This window comes from Parasteatoda tepidariorum, chromosome 2 (genome assembly GCF_043381705.1).
Source record: "Parasteatoda tepidariorum isolate YZ-2023 chromosome 2, CAS_Ptep_4.0, whole genome shotgun sequence".
NCBI classification, from domain to species: domain Eukaryota; kingdom Metazoa; phylum Arthropoda; class Arachnida; order Araneae; family Theridiidae; genus Parasteatoda; species Parasteatoda tepidariorum.
Window position 1 is genome coordinate 29259988 of NC_092205.1, and position 16271 is coordinate 29276258.

General features: G+C 29.2%; 1 protein-coding gene across 1 annotated transcript; it reads left to right on the plus strand.

Annotated features, from left to right (window-relative positions):
• Positions 1–89: 89 nt before the first annotated feature.
• Positions 90–12086, plus strand: LOC107449613 (polymerase delta-interacting protein 3). The gene is made up of 8 exons (XM_043044021.2): positions 90–272; positions 1049–1265; positions 3376–3441; positions 5087–5212; positions 7124–7273; positions 7521–7650; positions 9630–9687; positions 11927–12086. Exons 1-8 carry the CDS (start codon positions 268–270, stop codon positions 12018–12020), a joined length of 846 nt encoding a protein of 281 aa, XP_042899955.1. The 5' UTR covers positions 90–267; the 3' UTR covers positions 12021–12086.
• The last annotated feature ends 4185 nt before the right edge of the window (positions 12087–16271 follow it).

Genomic DNA, 16271 nt, shown 5'->3' on the forward strand with positions numbered 1-16271 from the left:
AACTCAATATTTAATTACCCTAATAAAATTGGGTTTCAGCTAAATTAATCCTTCCATATTTCCTCTCCCTATTGAGTTGCAGAAATAGGCAGACAGAAACGGTATTCAATAAGTTGTTTATTATTATTTGTGCATAGTCCCTGCTTAATTGTTATATTTCGATTACTGGAAAGTTGTTTTATTTGATTCAATAAATTCTTTCTTTGCTCAGTTTGATTGAAATATCGGAGGAATATTTTTTTAAAACTAGCTCTTAAGAAACTCAAAATGAAGTAAGTTAATATGCAATGGCTATTTTTGAACCCTCTTGCTCCTAATAAATGCCTCATTTTTAGAACCAATTAAAGAATTATTCTGCAAGTTTTAACAATTTTAAATTGTTGTTATAAATTTAGTGCTTTTTGACTGTTCCTGTTTATTAATTTAGCAATGTAGATTGTTGTTTTTTAGTACGTTTTATAAATATTATTTTTTCTTTAATTGAGATTGAAACCTTTTTGATTGGTAATAAATAATTGATTGGTTCTAAGTTGTAAAAATAAAAGCTTGATTGCCTGTAACTTTTATGCTATATTCTATAAATTCGTGTAATTTTATTCATTCACATTAGAATAAGTAAAGTTAAAGTTTTATAGTTGTCTTTATAAGTTTTTTGCCTAAAATCTTAAATATTATTTGAAAAGGAATGATTGCTACTAAGGAAGGTGCAGAAGCCTGTAAAGAGCATATTTTTATACTTTGGTAAAATGTCTTTGGTGTGTCACTGCCTGTCATTAACAAAATTTCGTTACTTTTTTGATGCAGGTTCCAACATAGTAATTTTAAAATGACTTTTTTATTTAATTTTTTCTCAGAAATAAAATTTTTCAAAATCATTCTTTAAAAATGGTATCAAGATGCTCTATTTTTGTCTTCATAAAATTAAGTATTATAGGAAATAGATATTTTGGTTTCTAAAAAATTTTATTAAATTTTTCTGTTTCAAGATAGACAAACATTTACTCTAATTTTATTGATGTACATTTATTACAAAGAGTTTCTCTTTCAGAACTATGAAAGATGCAAGATATTTAATCAACAGAAAGCAACTAAAAAGGCCAACAAACATGATAAGAAAGGCACCTCGTGGGGTAATGGATGCCCGAAGTATTCTTAACTCAAAACACAAGTCTAGACCAATGAATCGTGCAGGTGTTAATGTTCAAGGATCATTTTCTTCCACAAAAAGATCAATTCCTTCAAATGCTAGTACTTCCCAAGTTGCAGTATGTATTGTACTTAATGTTGTATTTATTACTATCCACCATGTGGTGTATATTATTTATTGGTTTGCTTAAGATCTGTATAAATATCTTTAATTTAGACTTTTCAAATCAAAGCTGACAAAGTGTAAGCTTAAATCTTTTTACTACTCCACGTTTGAAATTCCACCTTTTAATAAATTAACTTTCTAATTTAATAATTTATAACAGATCAGAGTTTCTGTAAAAAGAAAAACATAAGCAATTCAAACAACTTATGTGATCTATTTTTTTATGAATATGGTACAATTGAAAAAATGTTATCCCATCTTTAATAGTTTTAGATTTATTTGTAGCATTTTCAAAGAGTTGCAAAAATTTATGTGGATTGGTTTACCAGAAAAATATGCCAATAATTTAGTTCTAACCATTTCTTAAGTTATTAAATCTGACACAAAACATATTAAACATACTTTTTTCTGAGAAGACCTTTATAGTTGGCCATGGAAGCAGTTGAAAAGTTAAACCCCTATATTTATTTTCGTATTATTTAAGAGTGAGATGTCCGATCAGAATTTCAGTCTGATATCCTGATAGGTATTAGTATATTTTCATTTGTTAACTGTTTTTAGTTTATTTAGCTATTATTATTCAATTGATATAGATTTTTCTTTGTACTTTAAATTTTAAGTTCTTAATATTTTAATTTGATATTTTATAAAGTTTTATTTTTTATATCCTTAGTTTTGTCATGTTAACACATCAGTTAGTATCTTTGATAATATTAAAAGCATTTTCTTTTTTAAGAAAACTAAAACCTAAGAGCTTAACCATCTTGTACTCTCTTTTTATAGATTCTTTTTCCTATTTTCTATTTTATCAAAATTAGTTGGAGAAAAAAAACATGCGGCAATATTGATCAGCATTATGTTCTTTTCATACAACTGTATTTGTATCCAATTGAGCTTCTAGTATCCGTCAGGGGTTTAACCTTAATCTTTCACAATAATGGCTTCGTGCTTTAACTATTGTATTATCATATCTCATTATTTCAGGATAATTTAAGCTGTTTTTAAATACTTCTTAAATTTTTGTGTTTTTAAATTTTTGCTGCTTTAATTGTTTGCTGTTTTTAAATTTTTGTGTTTTTGCTTTCTGTTGATCTGTTTGGGATATGAAATGTCAATTTTGTTTAATGTTCAAAAAACAAACAGAAAATTATTAAAACATATAAAATTTCATACCTTTTATCCTATGAAGCAATATTTAAAGAAAAATTAGTCTTTTTATTGATTTTCAAGAACACTCTTTTGATTGTTTATTATTTCACATTTCCCCCTTTTTTTCCTTCTTATTCTATAATCTCATGCCTATCAAAATTAATAAACATCTTTATAATTAAAACCCAATTAGCATTTATTAATTTTTAATGTTTAAAATTACAGTAGGGAACCGATTATCCGGAACGATCGGGACCATCACTATTCCGGATAACTGATTTTTCTGGTTTTCTGAATCGCTACAAGAAGCCGTCTTTTTATTGTTAAACCCAACAAAAGGAAAAAAATATTTGAAAATAATCTTAAAAGGAAGAAAAAACGATTAAGTAATACACTAATAATTATTTCCAAAATGATGGTAAGGTAATAATCTTTCAAAAAAGAAAGAAAAATCCTAAAATCTTATGAGGAAAAAATATTTTTTTTAAAAAATGGCTGGAAAATTTATCGAATTTCGTTCCGGTTTTCTGATTTCTGGATAACGGGTCCTGTACTGTACTGAACATTTTATATAGAGTGCATTAAATTCAGTTTTTTAACTCATTTTTTGTCATATCAGTTTTTTATATTGCGTTAATTATACCTACATATGCTATTTACACCACTTGGAGCATGAGGTGTAATGCTCCATGGCTCCTGATTTCATGATATTCTGTTTGTATATAAGTCTGATATTTTTCTTACTTTTTAAATTATGACCAAAATCTTTTCTTTATTTCTTTTCTATCTAAAATGTAGAATTTATGCATCATATTACTGTCTTGGAAAGAATGCAAAATTTCATTTTCTCAAAAAATATGTTTCTCTTCTATGTAGTTTTGTGGTCCACTTTTATTCATTTGTCCTTATTTCAGCCTCCTGAAAAACGTGTGAAAGTGGCAAGAGATGGAAATATTGTGATCACTGCAAAGTCAAAAGAGGTAAAAACTGTTGTCAATTAAAATGAAATTACATTTAAGTCTTTGCAATCATATATACAGTTGAACCTGATTATCTCGAAAACCTTTGTATCTCAAAATTTCTAAAATTCCCTACATTTACTGTCTGAAATCCATGTATTTTCCATGTTTATGTAAAAAAAATAAATTTCAAAACCTTCGTTTCTCAAATTTCTAATAATAGAGCGCAAGTGTCAAAACTTTCTTTATCAGTAGAACTTGCAGTCAGAGATGAAATTCGTGAATCCGCAGGAAGTAGGGATGAACAAGTTGGGGGTGTTTCTTGGAATTTCAATCACTATCCTTAACTAGAAAGGAATACAATGATTCTGGCAGTAAGTGAGGGGTTAATGAGTTGTGACCACCAGGGGTTACCTTAACAACATAGATAAGAAAGCTAAGAATAGAAATTCATTTTCACCTCAAAATTGCAAGCAATGCATCAAAGGATAGTTACCAGTTTTAAAGTGAACTATAGAAAACAGTTTGTATGCAAACTTGTAGATGCTATCAGAATTACTGTTTTGCCTGGAGAAATGTGTTTTTAAAAGCAATCCAAATTGGTTTTAAAAAGCTGGTTTTAGGAATAGCTGTGACGATGATGAATAAGAGATTGAAGGCATCAGTAAAGAAGAAGAAACTGTTGATGCTGAAAATGCAGTGCAGATTTGCCAGAATGGAATGCAATAAAATCTGGATTAATTGTTGACATTAATTTTGAAGATTTTTACAAGTAGACAAATGTCAGGCAGAAGATAGACAGATGAGGAAATCGTAGATAATGTCAAAGGAATATCAGATGAAGAAGCTGAAGATCATATTGATGAACCAAAAAAGAATGCAAAAGAGGTGAAAAAAAAGCTGTAGAATTCTTATAAACTATTCTTGAATCCCAGTAAAATCTTGGCTATCAGGGATTTTTGCTCTTTCTAACCTTAAAAGAATAATCAAAACAAATAAGGTTACACGTCAAAAAATTATTTTCAGTGTTAAATGTATGTTAAAAAATGTTATGTAAATGGATGTATGTGGCATGATTAATTTAAAGAAATACCTATATTTTTATACCGAAGACAATTAACACACTTTAAATAGAGTAGTAAGTCCCTGTATAACTGAAAGCCTCTTTATCTCAAATATTTCGCCTTTCCTGTGAGATTCGAGATAAACTATGTGTGTATATAATATATATATATATTTATATATACGCACACACACATAATTGTATACAAATATATATGCATGCAGTGAGAAAAAAAGGTTTTCCTCTGAATAATTTTTGTTCTGATCATTTTCTTAGTTTTCAGGAACTAAGTGCCAATCACTATGAATTAAAATGTTAACTTCAAGCATTTCATTTCTATTTATACTTTTGATTGTAAGAAGCACAATGTATCTTTAACAAGTAGCTGAAAATAAAGTTAGAGAAGCTTGTGAAGTTAACTCTATCAATCAGCATATTCTTCTAACTAATTTAAAAAACTAGCAGATCATGAAATTGGTGAGGGTCTATTTTAGTTAATTGTCCAATTTTGATTTCTACTGACCTATTATTTAATGTGTTTTTTTTATAAAAAAGAAATTGTATGTTAGATTGGAATTTTAATAATTTGTAATAATTCAAAAGGTCTTTCCACACTCTGTTCCTCGGTGGTCCCCTGCTGATGTTGAAACAACCAATGTGGAAAATCTGGGTATTGATGATGTTCTTGACATGGATTCTCTACCATCTACTCTCATTGGAATGAATAAAGTAATATTCTCTTCTTTATTTTATTTTTTGATTAAGAAAAAATATTTATTTGAATTGTTAACAATCGAGAAAATTCTTCATAAGTTTTTATCATTGAATTACATGAAGAAAAAAAGTGTTGTGTATTATTCATTATATTTTTTTATTTAATTTTTTATTAATTTATATTCTACACTTGGAATTTTTAACTCTAAATTATGGGTATGAAAAATTTCTTACAATAAAGATAAATTACATGGAGCTCGCTGGCTTTCAACTGACTAGCAATTTCTAGTGATTTAGCTAATTTGCCAGAAAAAACCCTAGTCAAATGAAGAAGAAAAAATGTAAGTAAAATTTATTTATTTCCACTACAAAAGTTACTGATCTAAATTAAAATTAAACCATCAGTTATACAAGCTACAAAACGAGTTCTGGAGAGAAAAAAAAGCAAGTGCATGTAATAAGAAATATTAAATATTATTTCACTTTTCAAATATTTTTTAGCTCTTTCTTGAAGCCCAAATTTCAAATGCCGTTTCAAAATTTTACAAATACCTATTTGACCTATTTGCATGATGTTGTTACAGGTATGTATGACTATGGTAAAGTTTACCAAACAGTTGTTGCAAATCATTCTTCTTCGGAAACTCCACAGTCTCTTTATATTCATGTCTCTACATCAGGAAATTAAACAATTTTTAAACCGTTTCTATTCAATATTTTGTAGCAAATTTTGTGAAATTGAGTGCTCATCAGTGTGATCAAGGGAAAAATAGAATTTCTTTTATTTTCTGTTTCAAATGAGAGAGTTAAAAAAAATTTTTTGTAGGCCTCACATTTTGGCAAGTAGGATTGTTTATTTTTACTCAATGAGACCTTTTATCGTGATTTGATGTCCTGGTGATTGGCTGTGAGAACTCTTTTTGCATGTTGGGTTGATGTTAATAATCAAAAATTATTAAACGAACTTAATATTATCAATCAAATGAACAAATATTATTAATATTATCGATAAAATGAACGAATATCAGAATTCAGCTCCTCAACCAAATCAGAATGCCTCTTCACACATTCTGTTGTAGGTAGGTCACAAGAACAGAAAAGAAATATACAGATCATTTAAAGGGATGAGAGAGATGAAGTGCTTGAACGATCTATCTTGAAGGTCAAGTTTATTCCCACTTTCATTGAAGGTCAAGCTCGTTATTTTTACTCTCGGGAATGTATGATTTTGAAATTCGATAATGTGGGAGGAAAATCATGCAATATAATTAACAACTTGTTAAGTAGAGGAATGAGAGAATGTATGAACTGGTCTTAAGATTTTTGGTAGTTTGCTTTTTTCCTGTTTTAATTTTCTTCGATTGCTGATTTCAAGAAAGATAATTTTTATTCCATATTTAAAGTTTATTCTAACAATTTTTAGGTGTTTAATCAATTGATTTATAATCAAGATATCATAAATTAATTGAAAAAAAATGAAGTGTTTGCTATTACCTCATGGTTTAATTTTATGCATAATAAAGATTATTTATTTATTTATAATTACTATTTTTTTAAAAGAAAATGATTTTAAGAGTTTTTAGCTGTCAATGAATTTGTATCTTTAGATGTTTGTTTTGCTCATTGGACATTTACAAATTTAATACAATTAATGCAAGAAGACTTCTAATTTTTTAAACTAAATTTTAGTATTTTACGACGCCCATTTGCATCATATACAAATTTAGCTATATTTTAAATTCCAAAATAATTGTCAATTATTTCTCCAGGTGCACTGTTACATTTTTTGCCAAGTTAGGGTGGTATAGACTATATACCAAATTGTGTAGGAAATATTGCTGAATGTGAGCATTAATGTTATTTATTGTTGTTGTTATTTATTGTACAATGTTGTCATTTATAAATTTTTTTATGATGCATTTTTAGGCACTTCCAAGTAATAGAAGTCTTGCAGAAGAGATTGTTGACATGCAGGATACAATGATAGCAGATCAGGTTTCAACTCTGCAACAACAACCTTCTATGTGTGTCTACGTCTCTAACTTGCATGCATCAGTGTCTAAGCAAGACATTGTGGTAAGATGCAATGTTTGTTATTAACATTATTTTTTATTATTGAAATGAGCATGCTCTTTGCTTTAATAAAAGTAGACGTATGCATATGTATACATCTGTTGAATATGTATTTTTTATTTTAATACCTATTTCTAAGTTTGCAACCGCATTTATAGACACGTTAAGCTAAGCATGTTTATAATATTTATTTTTCAATTTATTGTTTAAGTTTTTTTTAATTTACGAATTTTTTTTCTTCCTATTTCAGGAGCTGTTTGGTGATATTGGATTAATCAAGCGTGTTGAAATGACTCAACCAGGGGTTGCTCTTGTTGAATTCTTTGATTCAAATGATGCTATCAAAGCCTGTGAGCTTTATCATCAAAGATTATTAGATGGTAACCTTTACTTCAGTTATTTATGTAGAAAACTCACAGCTAGTTGAAATTTAATTTTTGCTACTTAACTTAAAGCTTTGTTTGAGAAAACATTAGCTTTTAAATTATAATTAAGTTTGCAGTTCTATGCGTTCAGATGAGTATTTAAATGTCCAGGGGTACAAAAGTCATTTTTTAATGAAAAAAATTTTAAGTTTTGATTTTTTTAAAATTTATCTCATTCAAGGTTTTGTTAAGAATTGAATGCTTTAAAGTTATTTAGTTATTCATTTTTAAAATGATACAATTTATGCATATTTATATTTATATAACTATATAATAATTGATAATTCACTCACAAAACAAATTGAGAGGATTAATGCCTTTCCTACTACTGCTTTGAGATTTATTATATAAATAGCACTCAAAAATTATAAGCAGTTATTTAGTAACACACACAAAAAGAAAAAAACTATAGCATTTATAACATTAAAATTCTTAAGTATGATGTTATTCATGTAACATACCTGCCAAGTCTCCTGTTTTTTAATGAAGACTCCTGTATTTTCATCTATCTCCTGTTTACCTGCATATTCTCAAAATTTTCCCTGTATTTGTTGAAGAAGTTATAAAGAAAAATTGGCGATAAAATATCCTTTAATTTCAATAATACTTTTCTTATTCCTCTATAGATGATGCTATTGCCAGCACTCCAGTGTGCTGAGTGCTTATAGTTTAAGTAATTATAAATAATGATTTGCCGGCCTGGTGGCCGAGCAGTTAGCGTGCCTGACTGCGAAGCCATAGGCTGCGGGTTCGAATCCCACTCTGGGCATGGATGCTTCTCTCTATCTCTTTGTGCTGTCCTCTGTTGTGTGTGTGAATGTGGCCCACCCTATAAACGGGTTTGTGGCAGTGTGACGTGGGCAATGTTGCTCGCCTCCTTGACTTTGGTTCACAGGTGCCCACTGGGTAACGCTAATTGAGCAACAATTCTGGCATAGTATAGGCAAAAGATTCAAATTCAGTGCCTGCCATTGGAAAAAAAGTAAATAAATAATGATTTAAAAATGATTTTTTGACTTACACATGATTATGCATGATGTATCAAAACTTTACTCATAGCCTAAAAAGTGTCACTATTAAAGTCTCCATTATTTTATTTCTCCAATGTTGGCAGGTATGATGCAATTAATATATTGATTAAGAAAAAAAAATCGAATTATGTAATTTTTAGCCGGTAAATAAAATTTCTGGTATCTGCATAGTTTTATCACTTACCTTTGCATAATAAGTAAATGCGAAAATGTCTGTGCATAACTTTCGAGTAAAAAAATAAAAGTTATTGTATTACTTTAAATGGAATTCCATGTTTGCTCTAACATCTTAAAATCTCTTTTGAAAACATGGCAAATTACGTGAATAGTTCAGCACGGTTTCAACCTCTTTCGGGGGAAGCATGAATAAAAAGACTTAAAACTGAAAATTAAATTAATAGAAATTCATTGTGAAAATCACAATTTGATAACATATTAATATAGTTAATTTAGCTCCTAATATTATCAATATTGAAACCGATAGAGGTATTAGTAATTAAAATTGAAACAATCTACTTGCTTCAAAATAGAAAAAAAATCTTTACCTTAAAAAATTTATTATTTCAGAAAAAGGAAAAATATAAAAGGAAAAAATTTCTTTTTAGATCTTTACTTAAAATTTCTGAAATCCAGACCTAATATTTATGTACTAATTTGAAAAAAACAAACAAACATATAACTGATAATATGTTGTTTTTTTTCTTCATGTAAACAAACTGTAATGAAACAATAAATAAAATGTGCTTTGGTGCTTCATTGTATTATTATTTTATATTTTTACTTCCATGATTTTAATGCTTTTTTTTAAAAAAAAAAATTTCAAGTGATTAAAATAATGTTTGAAATCATTGATTTGAATGTATTACTTTGCATTGTTGATTGTTGTACATTCTCCTATCTCAGGTCAGCCAATGATGTGCCAAGTTCAACCATCCAAGCGATCATCACTCATTTCTCAAAGGTAAACACACTCTATTTTTATAATTTTTCATGCTGTGTAAATAAGTTTTTGAAATTGATTGAGTGTCAATGAATTCCCTTTTATTTTTAAGGATTTTTTTCTTTTAGTTAACTTAAATAGAAACCTTCCTGTAAGTATAACACTTTAAAAAGTGTATGGTATGAACGAGTTGGTCAACACATAAAGGAAGAAAAACTAAATCGTTTAAAAAAAAAACCTCATTTGAATAAATCAGTCAATGTTATGCTGGGTTTGGTAAAAACCCTGTACAAACAATTTTAATATACCTTTATAACAAATAATCATGAGAGTAGTCCTTTACTAATAATACATTTAATTGCATTCAAAATGGCTGCTTTTTGCACCGTTGTAGAGGCGCAAACACTTATTGAAATTTTCAGCAAAGGACTACTAGTCTTCTATCTTTATTCTATTCTATTCCTGCTGAATCAATTGTTTTCGAGTGTCCAGTGCTGCCCTTAGACTCCAAAATGAACCATACACAATAATCCATGGGGTTGAAATTTGGCAAGTAGAGTTCAAATTATATCATGTCAGAAAAATGTGCCTTGCACCAATCTCTTGTAAACTAGTCGGAGTCTTATTGAAATGTCCAGTTTACGTTGCTAAAGTGCTTTTTAGTCTGTGGAAGCATAACAGCTTCTAAAATGTCCCGCTGGTAAACTTTTTGATTTATTTTATGGCCATCATCCAATAAAATCAGGTGTTTTGCTCCTGACTCTGGCTTTGGATTTTGGTGATGTTCAACAATTGCCGGAGTGCTGCTTGGAGTGTCAATAAACCAGATCCTATTGTTCTGGGAGTTCTGAGCGTGTTGGATCTTATCATCAATTGAAGAGATTCTTTCCCACTGCTGACTTGTTGCCCATCTCCAAAGTTTTCAGCATCTTTGGAGCTGCGCAAATTTTTTTCTTCACTGAGAAGCTGAACTTTTTGAAGTTCATAAGGATTCAGTCCAAGCTATGTTTTGCCATTCATTGTAGCGATCATTCATTTATTCAAATTTCTCAAGTGGTCTTTCTCATGGAAACCCTTTGATTTCTTTGAACTCTCTTTTTGATGACCTTATGATTATTGAAGTGTTCAAAGTATGTTTTCGGTTACTTCTTGGACCTTGATTAAGCTCTTTGAAAATGCAAAGTGCATCAAATTCTGTTTTCCAAGGAGCATTTTGCAAATGAACGATTTCATACTGTTTCTTTCTTTGCTTAAACTATTCTAAAATGGTATGTTTTTTGCTTAATGTTGTAAAAAAAAAAACCCTCTTAAAAAAAACAATATGTAAACTAAGAGATATATTGTAAAATATTTTATCATAAAGTGGTAGATACAAATTTAAAAAAAGCTTAGTTCGCTTCTATTCTAGGATGCAATAACTTGGTCTGAAAAATGTGAAAATGTTAATGCTTTTCCAAATTTTTTACAAAATGATTTATTTGATGTACAATACATGAAAACAAATATATTAATAAGTTCTAGAAATTTTATGGACAGAAATGTGTAAAAATTTCTTCTTAAAAAAGTATTGTGGAAAAAAAATTTTTTTTTTGTGTCAGCTAATTATATTGTCCAATTGTTAATATGTATAATTCTATTTTTGAGTTTTAAATTTCTTTGAATCGAGGGCACTTTTTTCTTCGGCAATTTGAAGGAAGTTTCTTTACTTGAAAACAATCAAATTGTTATACCAAAATGCATGTTTTCTGAAATGTAAATAATACTTGAGAGAAACTTGTTCACTAACTTAAAATAGGATATATTTGACAATAAAAAAATATCACGTGTTTATGTTTACAACACATATAATGAAAAGAACACATAACAGAAAAGAAGCATTTCCAAAACGTATTATTGGAAATAATCTTGTTTGTTGTTTCAAGCGTTTCCATTTTGTATTATCTTAAGTAATCAGGAGCAAACCTAATTGGGACAATCAAAATCTTTTGGAAAGTTGAGATTCATCTTTTTAATGGTGTATTTTTATTTTTTTATTGCTGTAACTCTCAAAGTCAAGCTTTTTCTGTTTTCATAGTTAAGTATCAATTTTTACGTTATAATAATTAGTTGCAACAATAATTAGTACTATTATTCGAATCATTTACCTCATTGTTTTAATTAAACATCACAAATGACCAAAACTATTTTTCTTGCTCCCAAAATTATAGTTTAGTATTATCAATATTCTATTAACAAAGCTTGATTTTTCTTTCTTTTTCAGACTAGGTGAGAGGGTGGATCCACGTCCTTCACTTGTCAATTCCAGGTCCATTCATAATCCTCAAAATGTGCGCTTCACCGTAAAGCTCTCCTGAACTCTCCCATTTCTATCATTTATCATTTGCTTGTACATTATTTAATAATAAATAGTTCATATCATCCTCATGATTTTTCTTTAAAGTACAGAAACTTCAAGTTATAAAAAGCAAAACACTTACTAAAACAAATAGCAAAAGTTAGTGCTTTTATCATTCTAATAATTCTTCTATTTTTGTCCTCTTTTTGTACTTTCAGCTGAATGTAATATCGAAACAAGGAAGTGATGCATGGCTTATCATCTTAGGTGATAAATAGTTCGCAGTACAATGCCCAAAGTAAACAATAATAGTAATAATAATAAAAACAGAACACTTTTACTAATTTTTGATATAATGAATGGATTTGATGGTCTGAACTTTAATAGGCTACGTAATTTGTGCAGGGGACATTTTAAGTTACAAAATAGGATACAAATGCATACTTTCTCTGATTCGAAGTATGTTTTATTTTAAAAAAAATCGATTTGGATGAGCCTTGACCCTCAGGGGAACCTTCCAATGAGTTTACGCAGGTTGGAATTCCTGCTTTGGCTGGTTGATACAAATTCTGCTCCCAACTCGCACTGACCACAATTCTTAGATGAAATATCCTCTGTTATAGATGGGTCGTGGGTAAGAATCCCCTTGCCATTAGGCTAATTGTGAGATATTTTCATTGTTTTCTAGTCCTATTGCTTGATCCAGGAGTTCCTTTGTCTTCTGGATTGAGATTAAAATTAAAAGTCAGTTGAACATTGATGGTAAAAAACTCAATAGTGAGTCAGCTGTTAAAAGCTGGTTATAAAATAAGATAAAACAGATTTGTATGAGCTGTGAGGGCTCAGAGGATAGAGTGCTTGCCTTTTAATGAGGTGACCCAGTTCGAATCTCAATGATATCTGATCAATATGAATTCTGCACCAGGCTGGCACCAGCCACAGTGCTGATGTAAAATATCCTCAGTTGTAGATGGAATCGTGGGTTAGAATGTTTTTCCCTATGGGTTAACAGTGGGGGATTTTGTGGTTTTTGTCCTCTCCATGTGAAAAGGTGAGTTTTTCCATTAAAAAGAAATAAGGGTAGATTGTCTCTATACTTGATCCAGAGTTCTCTTGTTTTCTGATTGGGTTCAAAATTGCAAGTTTATTGGAGTTAAACATAGATAGTCTTAAACTTTAAATTGGGTTAGCTGTTGAGTACTGGTTATAAAATAAGGTCTGGATTCATCACCCTACAGTTATATGGTGGAGTTGGAATCTGTGAAATGGGATCCCAAAAGTTAAGACAATTTATGTATAGCCCTTGAATGTTATATAGCTTTTCATCTATTTGATCAAATTTCTAGAATTATTTAAGAGATAAAAAAGATGGCACATAATGATAAAACTGGCCCTACACCAAATAATATCTTTATCTAAACACCGTGTTCTATTACTAATTAGCTCTGTCATAATATCCTGTTCTTAAAATGACGACATCATTCTTTTCCCTCTAAATTGGCAGTCAAGTCTCTGGAACGCATTGCTCTGACAGAACTTTTCATAGCATTTTTGGTCGCTTCATGCAGAAAAGGCAATATTAATTCAACGTAATAACTGGCTAATAAAGAAAGACAACATATGAAGAAATTTTGAAAAAAGCAGAACAAGACGGGTCATTCGAAACATCGGGATAGTTCATTTTTCACTTTAACGACCAATCATCAGTTATTTCACAGAATAACTAGGTAAAGTATGAAATTTTTTATCTGATATATACTTTAACTGATTTGTCGAGTTATTTCATGAAATACCTAGTTATTGTATGAAATAACTCAATTTTACACTTTAACAGTAACATATAATACAATATTATTATAAAATATATGCATTAAAAGGAGATAACCCTCTCGAACACACATTAAAACTACTCTACTGGCTAACTAAACTAGTTATAATTGCTGGAAAAACTTCAGTAAAAAAGGAACAGCTGAATATACTTATAACAAATAATGTTATAGTAAGTGAACTAGTTATAATTGCTGGAATATAATCCTTAAATATCCCATAGATTGCACTTAGAGTGGTTACCAGTTCTTAAAAGACGAAAATAAGTACCAAAATTCCTTCTATTATCCCAGTTTGTAAAAAAAAAAAAACCTCAAAATTACCTGTGTTTTCCCTTTACATATTATACACAAGAGATTCGCTTTAATTTGTGCCGTTTTGTAAGAAAATAAAGCCGATTCAGATACAATGATGGTGTGTTTAATTGGATGAAGTGTAAATTTTGTGTTATACAAGGAAATAAAATAAAAGTAGACAACGTGAATAAGACACGAATAAAGCCGCAAAGTTCGCTATAGTTCCAGTTTTATAATGAGAAACTTTCCCATTTTAAAGTTGTTTTCACTTCTATAAATAAACTAAATTTCACCCATTTTAAAGTCCACATCGTTGATATTAATTGCTGGTGTATTTACCAAATTTCTTATTTGTGTCACTTTGTCTATGTTGGATAATGACTTACATAACTGGGATGTTATTGGTTTGAGCTTTCTTCGGCTAAAATCATTCAACTCTGCTCATCGGTCACGACTTATATTTTTCACATCTTGCAGACTTGAGGTCCTCACCCTATATCCCAAATCTATTTCTTAAATCCCCTCCATTGTTTGATTATCTTGTTCTAACTTGTTTCCCATCCTTCTTTGATATAATATCTTTTTTGTGACTTTCCATCTGCAATTCTTGGTTATCCTTCTTTGCTTCTGTGTTTAGTTGAGAAAATTTGTTGAGTATATAACCGAAACTAGAGTGTGTTTGATTTTGTGCTTTATTTAAGCTTCATTTAAATTGTTTAGCTTTATTTTCACGTTGCTAAAAAATTAGGAAAATATCGTGTTTCTTCTTTTTTTTTTTTTGTTTTTTTGCAGCATTCAAAATTTTTTTATTATAAAATAAAGCAAAAGTCTGCATGCAGAAGAAGAAGATATGATGCAAAACCAGGGGAGGGATACTTCATAACTGTGCTGGTATTATGGTGCAGTTTTAATAAGGAATTTTTAAATTGATTTTCCGTAGTTTTAGAAAATATTGCTTCAAAAACAGCAAAGATAGTGTATTAATGTTTAAAAGAATATATTATTTTTATGAGATATGAATTTGATTTTTTACGAATATATATTTGGGCTATGCTTTTTTTCTTCTTAGTTTAGTTTTTTTTAAACCAGTGATTACCATTCTTGTTTCAGAGTCTAGAAACTTGTCAGAGTACCCTAACACTCTTCACATCTTTTTAATTGATGATTTGAAGCTTATAAATCTAAAGTTATGCATTAACGAGTCCGTGAGTAAGAGCAAAATACTTAAGACAGTGCTCCTAAGGGCGGCAAGTCATGGGGAAAAGACAAATTTGTTATTTTCGTGAGAGTGGAGCAGTTGGACGTTGAATGCAACTACTAGTTCGTAATACGAATTCTGCTATTAAATCAATTGAAAAAAATTCGATTCTTTAATTTTGAAAAAAAAAAAAAACTTTTATAATCCGCGAAGATATATTGAATTTCCTTTGTGTAACATTGCAAATTTCTTTGCATATTTTGTCATTGATTTGAGTTTCAGTTTAAAATTTTAGGAATATGTCCTTTGAAAAAAAAAACTGTAATATTAACTGTAACAATCGTTTCAAACTGTATAAACAATTCATAGAGTCGTTGTCTAGAAAGATACGAAATTTCCTACTGAGTACCTCAACACACTTTAAAAATCTTCACCTACTATTTCAGATATTTTAAATGCAACTTTAATTTTCAATAACTTAAAAACATATGATTTTCTTATCCAATTTCTAAAACCTAGCCATGTCTGGAAAATACGGAATTTTAATTTCATAAAATTAAAATCAGAATTCCAATAGAGCTTTTCCATTTTGTAATTTTAATACCTAAATGGATACGTTGAATCACTTTCCTCCGAATGAAATAGATCTATCTATTTCGTTATTATAGAATATCTTGTAGAGCGAGTCATCAAATATTCTAATCATGATGTTAGAATCTAATAACAATATGCACTATGTTTGGCTACATATAACATGATACAAAATTACAAATGATTTCAAATAATTTTCAATCGTCCGAATTGCCATTTCCAAAAAATAGCATTTCTATTTAATGCATTTTATTTGTACTATGTTGAATATATAAGATTCAAAACACGTTTCGTAAATAAAAATATAATGTTTAAGGATGAAACAGATAATGAATGACCACGATGAAACAAACACTAT